Source organism: Cyprinodon tularosa, unplaced genomic scaffold (genome assembly GCF_016077235.1).
Source record: "Cyprinodon tularosa strain WSP-4 unplaced genomic scaffold, ASM1607723v1 ctg508, whole genome shotgun sequence".
Lineage (NCBI taxonomy): Eukaryota > Metazoa > Chordata > Actinopteri > Cyprinodontiformes > Cyprinodontidae > Cyprinodon > Cyprinodon tularosa.
Window position 1 is genome coordinate 200,836 of NW_024039239.1, and position 13,852 is coordinate 214,687.

The 13,852-nt window shown below is 38.8% G+C and overlaps 1 protein-coding gene and 1 long non-coding RNA gene across 2 annotated transcripts in view; one reads left to right on the top strand and one right to left on the bottom strand.

Annotated features, from left to right (window-relative positions):
* Positions 1-13,852, bottom strand: part of myo15b (myosin XVB) — a 98,529-nt gene that overhangs the window by 44,809 nt on the left and 39,868 nt on the right. The window contains exons 26-28 of the mRNA XM_038303200.1: positions 3,500-3,562; positions 3,351-3,408; positions 1,532-1,656 (exon numbers count right to left, since the gene is read on the bottom strand). Coding sequence (XP_038159128.1) covers positions 1,532-1,656; positions 3,351-3,408; positions 3,500-3,562 — 246 coding nt within the window. The remainder of the gene's footprint in view (positions 1-1,531; positions 1,657-3,350; positions 3,409-3,499; positions 3,563-13,852) is intronic.
* LOC119795292 lies at positions 12,300-13,093 on the top strand. The gene is made up of 2 exons (XR_005282314.1): positions 12,300-12,422; positions 12,912-13,093. It is a non-coding gene; the product is annotated as an uncharacterized LOC119795292 (long non-coding RNA).

Sequence of the window (13,852 nt, forward strand, 5' to 3'; positions counted from 1 at the left end):
CCCAGCCAGGAAGCTTTTTCAATTCAAAATGTCAGAATATAGAGTGGACCAACAAAGCCTTGTTTTTGTTTGAAAACATGCAAATAGAAACGGATGAATGGGTCCACCTCTTTGGAATGGGGGTCGTTTGGCGTCTTTTTGAGCCTGCAATGCCCATACCTGTCTATGTCTCTGGGAAATTCGTTAAAGGGAATTGTTGGCCTGACTACTGGCAAGGTCTCCTGTTCCCCTGTAAAGGGTTGGGGCTGCGATGATATCTGGAAGACATCAACTCTCTTGCTGCATTGTAGGTATTTGAAAGCTAAAATCTGAGTCCACCCCCTCTGTTTAAGGTTGGTTTTTCTTTCTTAACATAGACGGCTTCCTTTAAGCCCCTCTCGAACCATCTGTCTTCTTTGTCCAAAATGTGAACATTCTGGTCCCCAAAAGAATGTCCTTTGTCTAGGCCAAAACAAGGCTTTGTCGGTCCACTCTATAAAACCTCGAACTCAACTCCAGTTCTGAAATTGACAATTGACAATTAATTTTTGTGCATAGGTTGATCCCTTGCAACCCCGGCAGGGATAAAACATGATGGAAAACGGATGGATGGATGGAAGTTTATCTTCATTCAAATAATCACTTAAAATCAATAAAATATGATTTTTTTGTTGTTGACATTTTTGTTAAAATCATGATTTGATTACAGCCACGATCAGAACCCAGGACACGGGAAAAATAAAGAAAACATTTTTCCCATAAAGAGTGTTTTAACTTAAAAGTTTGACATTAGGAGTAAAAGTGGAAGAAAATCTTCAGAGCTGCTGATATAAAGAGAGGAAACCAGCTTTCTTCATCATATTCTGATTTCTCTGATCTTCTATGTGGTGAACTTGAGGTGTGGAAAGAGTCACACTGTTACGGATGGTGGAGTTTGGGACGTTTAATTGATATAACCCTCTGAATGAAGGAGCATTTACTATTAAAAACAGCTCAATCAAAAGAGGATTATTTTTCCTTGAACCAGAAATGTTGATAAAGGTTCTTTGCAGTTAATTGAATAAATATCAGCATCTCCAGACCCATTCTTTCAAAAGATGTATGGCAGAGACATTTTTTAATCAAAAAGGGACACTCTAATGATTTTTGATATTATTAATTTCTTTTAATATTATTTTTTAGGTTCTAGCTGCCTTTATTTTGTTGCTATTGAAAGTATGGAGACAGGAAAGTGGGCTAGAAGAGAGGAAAGAGACATTCAGCAAAGGACACCAGGGCAAGGATTTGAACCTATAACAGCCAATACATAGCCGTTATATGGGTCAATATTCAGGGCAGCAACCTGAATATTGATCATTTCTCATCATTTTGGTAATAATGTCAGCAGAAGAGCCGCTCTCTATATTCTAAAATAACCCTGAAGCTATTATTTCTGATACTTTCATTCTTAAGACGTATTGCAGAAGCGTAGGTCCAGTTTCATGTTGAGTTTTAAAGTAGAGGAAGGCAATGAGAGGAAGAGGAGGTAGAGATGTTATTAGTAGGAACCAACCTGTAATGTAGACTTGGCAAAGCGAGAGAATGGGTGTCTATCAATGTCCAGAGGAAGGCTGAGCCTATGTTGTGCCTTCACCTTCGGAGGTGCAACTTCTGTAATACGTGACCCAAGCTGGCCCCCTGGTGGACAAAAAAAAACAACATCAGTCTACAAGCACATCTACAAGCTAATCTATGGCAGTATATTGAAATACCCCTAGACATGATCAGAAAAAAGGAAGGGCAGAAGGCAACAGGTTCTGAGGAACAGCAAACATTCTCTGTGGAACGGCTGGATTTATGACCCAAAAGGGGTTCTGTGGTCTGAGATCAGGTTAAATCGATCACTGGCCAGTAGCCCACTGGCCAGGAACCCAGCCAACAGGGCGACTAACACGGGGGTAATTCAGCCTGATAAGGCAACTGTGCTTTTCTGTAACTATAACAGTTAAGATATCAGCCACAATCGAGCGTTGTTTTAATAATACATGCCAGTGCAAATTGTTACTCCTCTGGATCATGGTAACAACAAAACCGGTTTAAATCGGAGGAAACTTTCTCCACGAGTCTTTGTCAATTTTTTCAGTTCGCTCCACAGCAATAGAGTGCTGATGTTTTTAAGCAGCATGAAGGTCCATCCTCCTAAGCTTGTTCCAAATTCATTTAAAACCCGCCCTTCGTTCTCCTGGGTTGTTGGAGTCCTTTTATGTGTACGGGGCTTTTGTTTTTCAGCCATTTAAATCAGGATCTTTCAAACCATTCGTACAGCGGAACAGGAGAGGCAGCAACTCTAGGCTGGATTCAGTTTTACATGTGCACCTTAAGAGCAAAGGACACACCTTTGATGTTCAGGTCTTGGACAGAGAAGATAGATGGTTTGAAAGAGGGGTGAAGGAAGCCGGATTTGTTAAAAAGGAAAATCCACCACTGAACAGTGGGGGAGGATGGAACTCATTTTTAAAATAAATGACAACCCTGCAGAGGGAGAGCTGGGTCTTTGATTGGCATCGGACTCGGATAGCCCTCCATGATGCTCCAACATCAGCGCTCCAACAGACCTGACAAAGACTCCTGGATAGGAAAGGTGGTCAGAAACACTGGGTGAACATGCAGTTGCCCTTAAAATTCAAATCTGTTCTGAGGTTTTAATGATCCACTTTATTATGTCTGAAAGGAGGTTGATATACCTTTTATAATGTCAACAGCTGGCTGCTAAAAGAGCTTTTCTTAACGATGGATAACGGTCCATTACAGTCCGGGTGATACCAATAGCTGCTTAAATGAGACGCCTTTAAAGGCACAAACAGATTTCTTTTTCTCTGTCCAAAAACAATGTGGAAAATATTCAGAAACTCCTTTTTAATTCTTTTTCTCAATAGGTGACATAACGGACCCAGTACTGCAGTAAAAAGACGATAAATTGATTGATCTCGTTTAGCAAAAAAACATAATGACTAAAAAACCACTGTGAGTCTTCAGGATCCAACAAACAGAAATGAACTTCTAAAAATACAATTCTGCAGTTTTAGATCAGGGTACATCAGCACACCGGTACACTAAGTGGCTTCAGAAGTACACAGAACACAATAATACTGCATAGGAATGTGGTAAAATTCATTAATGTTTTGATAAAGGGAACTATAGATACAATAGGAAACATATTGGTTATTTGAGTTTTACTAATATTTGTTTGCTTACATTTCAATTTTGAAGGAAAAATAATTAATAAGCCCAGATGTGTGTTTTTTGGTGGTATTATATAAATCTTACATAACTTGTGCCCAGTGCTGTTTTATAGCCTTTTTTTTTATGATTCCTGGGTTTTTTAAACTTACCTGCTCCGCTGCGGAGTCTGGCGGACAGCTCAGCAGGGATCTCTAACATCCCCACGTCCTACAGTAAGGAAAACATTGCATCTAGTTATCAAAGTTGGAAACAAAACGATCATGAATCATTATTACAGCAGAGAAATATCAGGTCTTACCATCCCTGACGAGATGAGTTTGGTCGTTCTAGATTCTTTAACTTTGTCCTTCTTGTGATTTTCCTGAAATCAACACACAGGAATCCTCAGTTTGTCATCTTAAATCTTGCTTTTTCCTCTTAAACTTGCTGCCATCCCCGTTTAGGCTCCTTATGCCAGATATCCCAATGTTGGTGTACTTTCCCTATTACCGTCCGAGGAGTGTTTTCAATCAAGGCTATTCTTAGAAACATGTCCTGTTATATACTTGTGTTACACCCATATCGCTATAGGCCGTCCTCACACCTCAAGCTAGGCCGTTCCAAGAGTCCACGGAGGTGGTGGTTTATCAGGAGGTTTTACGAGTCCCAGAAAGAACAATCTACGATGCGTCAGGATAGCTCAGCCCACTCAGGTTATGACAACATCAGCAAATATCAAACACAGGTTTTATCCTAAATTTACAGTGTTTGGACTTTTCCTAACATTCTCAATCAGATTGTTTTCACTTCTGTGAGTGTTGGATAATAGTATTTGATGAATGAATGATTCAATATTTGCACACCATAATATGAATCCATAACGATTATATATCTGGGTGTGTGCTCCTGTCAGTGAAGAAACGCTCATGTAAAAAGCATCCACTTGACAACAGTTCTCACAAACAAAGGTGTTTCTGAGGTAATTGACTGCCTCTCTAACCTGCAGGGTTCTGCAGGGGTTGGGTTTGGTCCTGTTTTGTTTGCTTTTTATACTTTTCTTTTTTTGGTATTATTAGTTTTTTTTTATCTGTCTTCTACTTTTATGCTGATGATATTCAACTTTATATGTGTCACGGTTTTGGTTCTTTTTAAGTTATATCTTTGAGTTTTCTTGGTTTATTTCTATTTTGGTTTTTGTAGAGATTTCTGATAGACACAGAACGAGTTGATCTGATGTGGATACAGATCAGTTCTCTCACTTTTGATGTCATCAAGCTAATAAAATGTCTGGCAGAAGTTTTTTAATTAATTCTATTTATTTATCAGCTTTTAACAGCAATATCAGCACAGATTAGACACTATATTCACCAGATTCCTTAAAGATGATTCCTCCGGCTCTCCTTGGATTTAATGGCTCAACAGTAATTTTTAAATTCCATGTTTAAATTAAATATTTCACGGCTTCTTCAAGAGATGCAACATACGTGAAGTAACGTCAACAATCTGTGAAAGGAGGATTGGGTGAAATCATTGTTTCCATCTGTTTGCGTGACATAAACTCGGTAGGTTGGAAACACCCATTCTTAATGGTTTTAAAAAGATCCATAAGACGGATTCACATTTTTAATGGCCTGAAAAATAAAACTGAACCAAACTTATTGCCCAAACAATTTCTTCTAGAGACAGAAATAATCTGATATTTAAATAAAAAGAATCCCTCTTATTAGATAGAAGTACATTTTCAGAATGCTTAGAACAACTAAGCTCATGTTATTATGCTTTAAGAGCTGAAAATGGCTCCAAGTTCAGAGTCCAAATCTCATAAAACAATAAAGCAAAATATGCAACCTTGAAACCTAAGCAATGAGATTATAAGATAGAAAGTTAGAAACTATTAGCCTAATTTACTCATCAAAGGGAAGAGAAGCAACATTTATACGAGGATTTAGGCCCTGATGAGAAAGAAAAAGGAAACTAACAGAGAGGAAGGCTCTTCCCTGTCCTGAAATGTGAGGAAAGCAGGTCTCCTTCTCATTAAATTTAATTATAAAGCGTAAAAACAGCTCAGATAAAAGAAATAAAGAACCTAAAAACATTTCATGTTCAAAGCGAAAGGTAAACAAAGGAATAAAGCAGCCTACCTTGAAGAACCGTGAAGCTAAATGTCATACGGGCCGGTTTCAGCAGAGAGAAGGAGAGATGCAGAGCTGCATCGAATTTCACTGCCACAGGTTAAAGTCCAAGATGAGAGTGACGCTGAGTGTGTAGGAAGGGTGTGTGTGCATGAGCAAGGAACATGATTAATATAAGATAAGAGCTGGAGAAAATAGATTACATTTTATTAAGGAAATTCTTAACAAAGCTTTAATAAATGTGTTTAACACACCCTTATATGTTCCAGGAATCAATATATTCCCCCTTAAGGGAGGCGAACTTTTATGAAACAACGGCTAAATCTTAGGAGCAAACACTGGAAAAAATTAAAATCTAGCTGTCATTTATTCTTAAAATAAGTGCATTTGTTCTCGATTTGAGAAGGTAAAAGAGACGTTTTGCCAATGGAACAAGACATTTGCCATTTTAAATAAGAAAACACAATATCATTGTCTTATTTGAAGTGCATTTTATCTAAATATCTTGTTTTATTTATTTAATAATTTTAAAAAAATTATAAAAAAATAAATAACAAGAGTAGAAATGCTAATTCCATTGGCAGATCGTCTTATTTACATACTCAAGTTAAGGGTAAATACACTTAATTTGAGAAATTTTTACTTATTTCCTCCTAGCTCACTGCCCACTAAAACCTTTGTGAAACAAACATGCTTCAACTTATTCAGTGTAAATGTGCTTGAGTTATAGTCCAGAAGTGGATCTATAAAGTCTGAGGGTTCATCCAGAGTTTCTAATGGGCTTTTATGGTGTTATGCAGAGTTTATTAAAAAAAATAATAAATTGGCTAGGCTAAATATTTTAGTTTAATCCCCTATAAAAAAGACATGATGACATTTAAAATAGTGGTTCCATCTAAAAAAATTCATCAATGCCTTTCTGTCACACAAATACAAACAATTGTATTTCCAATTTATAGTTTGAGAGCTGTGCTTGCTTTAATTCACAGATGTGATTTCAGGCGGAATTTGCTCCTAACACCCTCAGGGCTTAAGGGGTTAATTGATTTGAAACAGAACTTTGTCAAGAAAATTTGTGAAACTCACTAAATCTAAAAAAAAAGAAATCATGTCCAGCTGAAAACTATCGATCCATTGTCTGTAATAATCATTCTTGTAGGGCTTCAGTTGGGCTGGTTTCCAGCGGTCACTGGGTGAGGCGCACAGTCTGGAGAGGATGCTGCTCCGTCACAGACACACCACACAGACAACCTTGTTTGCACACATTTAATCAATTTAAAGGACACAAATTAAAACCATTTTTTTGAGGACTATAAGTTGCAAGCGGTGTAAATAAAAGTTAGTGGAAGGAAGAAATTCTGAAACCCGCAGTGCACAATAACATTAAATGTAGGAAACAATGCATCAACATGCTGACAAATGTTGTCTTACATCCCAATTTACCAAGAATCGGGGACAGTGGCCCATGCTGCTTAATGCGGGCATATACTGTTTTTGCCCTTTTCGGTAGTGTTGCACCCATACCAGTATCGGGCGGGGCCCTGATCCAGCTTGTGCTAACGGTTTTATAAACGTGAAGAAAGAGCATGATTTAAGCACAAGCCCTGATGAGTACCTTTATGAAGCTGGAAACTGTCAGCAGTGATGGGACTAACGGCGTTGAAAGTAACGGCGTTACTAACGCCGTTACCTTGTTTTAGTAACGAGTAATCTAACTAATTACTTTGACTGTAACTATAACGCAGTTACCATTGCAGACACCCCGTTACTGCGCGTTACTCAGGTCGCACAATGAACCTTTTTTCATGATAGGACTCGTGCGCAGCTGCGTGAAGCTGACACCCCACCCACGTCAAAAAACTCTGCAAATAGACTGAATGGTTAGTGCAACGTTAGTGAAGATTTGTGCAGAAAAAAATATTGTTTGTGCTACTTTTGTTTAAGAGATATTAAAGATTATTTTTAGGTCATCCAGAGGTGCGCGCCTTGTCATGAGAGAGGGGAGGATGAGATTGAATGATGTATAGTGAGATTCCGTCTGTCAGTTGGGTAGGCGGGTGTCTCCGCTGGTGGGTGTTAACGTACAGCACACACAGAGAGATGGAGAGTGAGGATGACTTCAGCAGCAAAACCGCGTTTTCCTGATAGAAATACCGGTGTTAGGCATTGCTCTGCACCTTCCGTGTGTTCCCCTTCGCAATTATACAATTCACACAACACAAATGTACGGAGCCCCTCTGATGACATGGTCAAAAAAAATGTTTAATTGTGGCCACGAAGTAGTATTTCGTGCGCACAAAGTAGTATTTCGCGGCCACGCAATAAGTATAACGTGCGCACGAAATACTACTTCGTGGCCACACAATAAGTTTATCGTGCGCACGAAATACTACTTCGCGGCCACGCAATAAGTATAACGTTGGCACGAAATACTACTTCGTGGCCACGCAATAAGTTTAACGTGCGCACGAAATACTTATTAATAATATCAATAAATCCGCCCCTGTTTTCAGGCTTATGTTAACTGTAATGACTTATCTTGGACAGGCTGCTATGTAAACGGGCCTTTAGTCCTTTGTTTAGCTATGCTGCGGTTGTTTACACTACGCCTTTTCCACCTAAAATGGCGTCTTAGCAACAAATGTCACGTGACTGGCGGAGACCGACTGGGTAAGCAAATCGAGCGCGCCTTAGACCTTAGAGAAGGCGCGCTCGATTTGCTTACCCAGTTGTCCAGGAATGATATTAATATTATTAATAAGTATTTCGCGCGCACGTTAAACTTATTGCGTGGCCACGAAGTAGTATTTCGTGCGCACGAAATACTACTTCGTGGCCACAATTAAAAAATTTTTTTGACCATGTCATCAGAGGGGCTCCGTACAAGTGAGAGTATAAGTGGTGTACAAAAAGACAGAGCTCAATTTTTGACCTTTAGTTCAATTGTTTTTAAAGGCTTTTAATTCTGAAACAAAATCAATTAATATGGATTGCTCAAAGGGAAGCATGGAAAGACAAACAAAAGATACTTTATTTAAGGCCAAAATTTGGTTTTTAAATATTCTATTGTGTTTTTCTTAGTCTAATCTAAATTTCTACTAGATTGAAATGACATCTGTTTGTGGTCTTACCTTTATTTGTAGACGAAGTCGATGCGCCTGTCCTTTGCAACAAAAACCTCAGTTACTTAGTTCTTAATATCCTCATTTTGCATTAGTTTTAAAAGTCTAAAGTCTAAAAGTCCTAAATGGAGATGATCGCCAGGGAGGAAAGCTGTCCTGAATCGATCCTGTTCTGATTTAATATTTTTAGTCTTTTCAACACAGAGATTGACCTTTCCACTGATGCTGTTGCTACATTGAGCACCAGTTGGAGTAGCTTTGTCACCAGGAACAGTCGGTATCAGGACCTTTTATCTGCGGTGTTGGTCTTCTGTTTTTAATCACTTAATCTTTGGACTGAAAGCGCAGTTTTTTTTTTGTCATTTTAACTTACCTATATAAATGTTTTCCATTTTGGACTGAGTAAAACAAAGTGTGTGTTCGATTTCAGAGGATGCATCCTCCAAGGACTCGGTCTGTCTGGGCTGGATCCTTCAAGGTCCGTGAAAATAAGGAGACTGAAAGAGTTTTTGCTGTGGATTCAAACAGGTCCAGCCTTCTCCAGCTTCTAACGCCAGTACGCTCTGTTATTAAGGGGTAAAGGGGTAAACTAAAATTTTGTCAATGTCTTTTTTTAAGACAATTTTTGACTTTTGGTGAGCTCTGAATGCTTCTATTAATGTCTTTGACATTTATTAATGAGGCCCAAATGCTTGGCATCCTTTTTGATCTATATGGTTAACAAATTAAAACATTGACAACTTAAAAACAAAAGCAGCACATGTAACTAAATTGATTAATACCACTGTTTGATAGATTTTAAAAAGGTGGGGGGGCTGGTTGACCTTTAGAAGGTCTTATTAATACCTGTAAAATGATAGTGGCACTAATAAAAATGCTGAACAAATGTAGGTAAAACATTTAACACCAAGAGTCCAGCACTTTCCCTGCCTCTGCAGATTTCAAGCAGCAGGTTAAACACAAAACTAGATTCCAGCATCAGAAGCCTGAAGCTGCACCAGATGCATTAATTAATAAATTAATTCATTCCTTCATGATACACTGTATCATTTCAGGACAATCCACCTCTCCTCCCAGCAACCAGGGCTGTTTCTGCTGTTCAAGTATTAACTGGACTGATCAGAGTAATAAAACCTAAACATCAGAAATGCAGAGGAACCACCTGTCAGCATTATTTTATATAATTAATGGTTTTAATGAATAACTGAGGCATGACTCTGTCAAGAAAACACAGCAGCGCTATTAACTAAAGCAGCTCCTCCCAGCTTCAACTTTGGAATGGAGCAGCAGGGCTGGATTTAACTTTCTGTTCAACCGAAATCTTTAAACTGATTTTACCACCTGGATGACAAGTAACACCAGTGGCTGCTTATCAATAGGGGGCGCTATGGTGCCACACCTCTAAAACTAATGGAAAAAAAGTATAGACACAATAAAGATAAATTACAAAGTAATGTTGAAGTCAAGACCACACGGACCAGGGCCAGGACTTTTATGCTCACCAGCTCTCATTCTGTTCTGTTTGCCAGCCAGTTATGCTAACCTCATCTTAGCATAAACAGACATTTTATTTACTGGTTCAGAAGAAAAGCAGCTTCTTTGAGTCATCACCAACAGTTGGACCAGTCCCGGCGCTCATTTTGCTTCTTTTAATAGAGCAGAATCTTTACCTGCTGATGTTGACAGCTTAACTATAAGTTAATATTTTAAAATTTTTATTTGGACCCTTAAAAAATAATTAAAAGAATTTAATATTTACGATTTCTTTTCAGTGATATTAAAACATTTATTCTGCACTGCTCTTCATTCAATAAATGTTTTAATTGTGAAAAAAAATCACTTTTTAAAAATGTTGTAGCTATGACTTTTAATGTCTTTCAGTAATTTATCTCTGTCACATTTAAAGTTAAAGGTACACTATGCAACCGGTGTTGATTTTCCAGCGAGGCTCCCCCCAGAGGGCGAAAGTAAAAGTGCACTGTCGTAAATATGCTCAGCTGTTCTCCTGGTTTCTCCATCAAGCCAGGCGCGGTTGTTTTGAGCTTAGCAGCGAATGACTAATGCTGCTCTCACACTGGACGTAGCTGGCGCGACAGAAGCAGCGAGTTTACATGCAAAGTCAATGGTTGACGCGCGTCAAGGCGCAGCAAAAGGTCCAGCGGCGCGTTTTGAGCACCAGGCGCAGTATGTCTGAGCAGCTGAAGCAGCGCATCGGGCGCGTTTAACGCAGGGAGAGAGACACAGCGCTGATGATCACTCCTCTTAAACAGTTTGACGCCTAAATTAACTTAAAATGCAGAAATCTGCCGGCAGAATATGCAGTTTGGATTATTTAGATGAAAAACACCTAGCAGCTGCCGCGGTGAACCGCTGCTGATGAAGGGATCCATACTGTCGGCGCATCCCTGGTATGTGGGGGTCTGAGCGGCTCCGACAGAAAAAATATTGAAGGCAGGATAATAATCTGAATGAACTGACTGCACTGATTACGTTTTCAGGTGTATTTTCTCACTTAAAAACATATTAAAACTACTTTATTCCCACTGATCACAGCAAATATAGCTGCAAGGCAGAGAAAGGATAGTGAAGCTCCGCCCAACGCGCGTCAGACACACTTTTGCACCGCGCAGCCAGAGCAGCAACTGGTACAAGCAGCAAAAATGAAGCAGCAGATGTGCTTTTGCTGCGTGAACGTAGCATTACTGCACAAAGATTGCCACTGTGCTAGCAACGAGCATGCTTTTAACTGGGGGGTGTAGCAGTTCTCGCCGTAAAGCAAGACTGACTCTCACGAGACTTCTGAGCCTGTGGGTGCGGGTCGGTGCTCCTGCAGTTGCAAGTGCAGTATTTCCCCCACAGACCACCAGGGCGGCCGAGAATACCTTTGTTCAACCTGAAATGACTCATTTAATCATCCATAACGTTATGGAACACATTAATTAACTGAAAAATGTTGCATAGTGTGCCTTTAAAAGCCAGACTCTCAGAAGCAGGCTGTAACGGAAAGCGTTTCAAAGAGAATAATCCTTTCTTAGCTGTTATACAGGGAGAGAGAGTCCATTTCACTTTTAAATCTCTTAGCATTGTATACTATCACAAGTAACATTTTATCATTAATGTTTCTTAATAAATAATGTTTAATAATGATGACAAAAAATATTAGCTAATATTTTTCTGTGTTTACGCTCAAACTGAAACCAGTTTTCTGAGGCCCCCCATCGCCCCCTGGTGGCCCCTCTAGTATGAAGGTAAATATGTGCCAAAATGAACGAACTTGTGAATTTAATGTGAAAACTTGAGAATGCAATGTGAGAATTTGTACCACAAAAATCTGAACTTGTATGCCAAAATGTTCTGCTGTAAAGAAAAACCGCGCACACACAAACTGAATTTGAAGTTGCACTAAAAGAAATATCAGGCAAGAACATGTAAAAAAAAATTACACTTGTCAGTCCAATCTTCACCTGAAGAGGATTTTCACTCAAATCTGATTTAAATGTGAATGCACAAAAAAACTATTTACTGGTGTGTTCATATAGTTTTACACAAATAAAATTACAGCTGACAAATGATTATTGATAGTTTATTTGTAATTATTATTTTTTTGCATATGTTAATCTTGCATTACAACCTCAATTTAGCCATTATAGCTTCTTGAATCTGCTGCTTCAAGAACACAAACGCGCTCTCACGAGACTTCAGCACGTTTGACTTTTGTCACATTCCTTGCGAGATATTTGTGCCAAAACGAACTTGTGTTTGAAGATGTGAGAGCAAATGTGTGTGGGGGGGGGGGTTCTATAGGCCAACCAATCACAGGCTGCGTCTCAATTCGCAGGCTACGTACTTGGGAGAAACTTCCTGGCTTCTTCTTTTTTTTTTTTTTTAGTAGTTGAAGAAAAAGAAGAAGAAAGTCGGATTTTCTTGAAGTTACGGACAACCGAAATCAGCAGCAGCGCCGGCAGTAGAGCGGAGAACACCTTTAAATGTAAGTAGTTTGTTTTTGCTTTTTTTAAATGAACATCTATTAAAATACATGACGGTAACAGAGCCACCGGGATGTGTAGGACCAGCTAAAGCTAAAGCTTAAAGCTAACCTGTTGATACGTGATGTTCATCAACAATTAAAAGCCTTCATACAAATGTCACTATTTTTTATTTTAACCTACATCTTACTGTACTGATAGCCGTATCCCTCTCTAATCAGATCTATTTATTCTCAAACAGTTTATTACAAAGTATTAGAACTTTTAAAGCTTAATGCAGCTGAAGAAATAACATTAGTCCAGCTGTACTGGGCTGTTAATACTGTAAACGTTTTGTTTTAATACTGAATAATGTATAGTTAATTTACAGTACAGTATAATAAGGTTTAAACTATAATTCACTTGAAGAACAATACCAGTGTAATTATACAGAACAGTCATTTAGCCTGTTGACATAACAGAAATATTCTTTACATGTCATTTTGTTCCAGGGAGCAGACAGAGGAGTGGATAAAATGACCACTTCATCATCGGGGCCAAAAATACTGCTGCAGGCGGATGGAGCGAAGAGTTGAGGCAGAATTCCATCTACATGTTGCATTTCTATGTAAAAGTCACACAAGTTAAAAGAAGTCCTGTTCAAACACCAACGTACAAATATAATAATTTGATCGCATCAAATGATGCCCAGATGCCACTTTTTGTAAATCTCATATTTGTGATAGAAGTGATCCTTGTGTGGGACAACTTAAAATAAAAAATAAAAAGTATGTTCAGGTTTGGATAATGTAATGGGACACACACACACACACACTATATATATATATATATGTGTGTGTGTGTGTGTAGGGAAATTACATCTTACATTTATTATATTCATGTTAATTTTGAGTAAGCTTAAAAAAGTAATCTCCAGGTTACCATTCCAAAGTCTTTTTCTGTAGAATTTCATTAATCCATCCAAATCATGAAACCTTCCTTTTTTCTAGCTTTAAAGAAACACTACAGAAAACAGGGGGTCAGTGGGAAGCCTACTGCTGCCACCTGGCCCTGGTTTGTCCTCATGGATGAGGTATTAGGACAGAGGCCCTCTAATGCCCCACCTGTCCTAATTGCCTCCATCCCTGAGGACACAGCAGGGCCAGGTGCTGCAGAGGCTGAGCAGCACCAGGTTGACGATGAGGAAGAGAATGAGGATGAGAGGCCAGGAGAGAGGAGGGTAAGGAGTAAGAGAAGAAGGAGAGACGAGTTGGTGGATTTAATCAGGGAGGATATCAGATGGCAGAGGGAAGCGGGATAGGATGGACAGATTATTTCATTTATTGGAGAGGATGGTGGACAGACATTATTATTTTTGGTGGTTTTTTTTTTTTTAACAAGTTCAGGTTATGTGTTGCTGTTATTAAATTAAATTATTAAATTGTTTATAAAA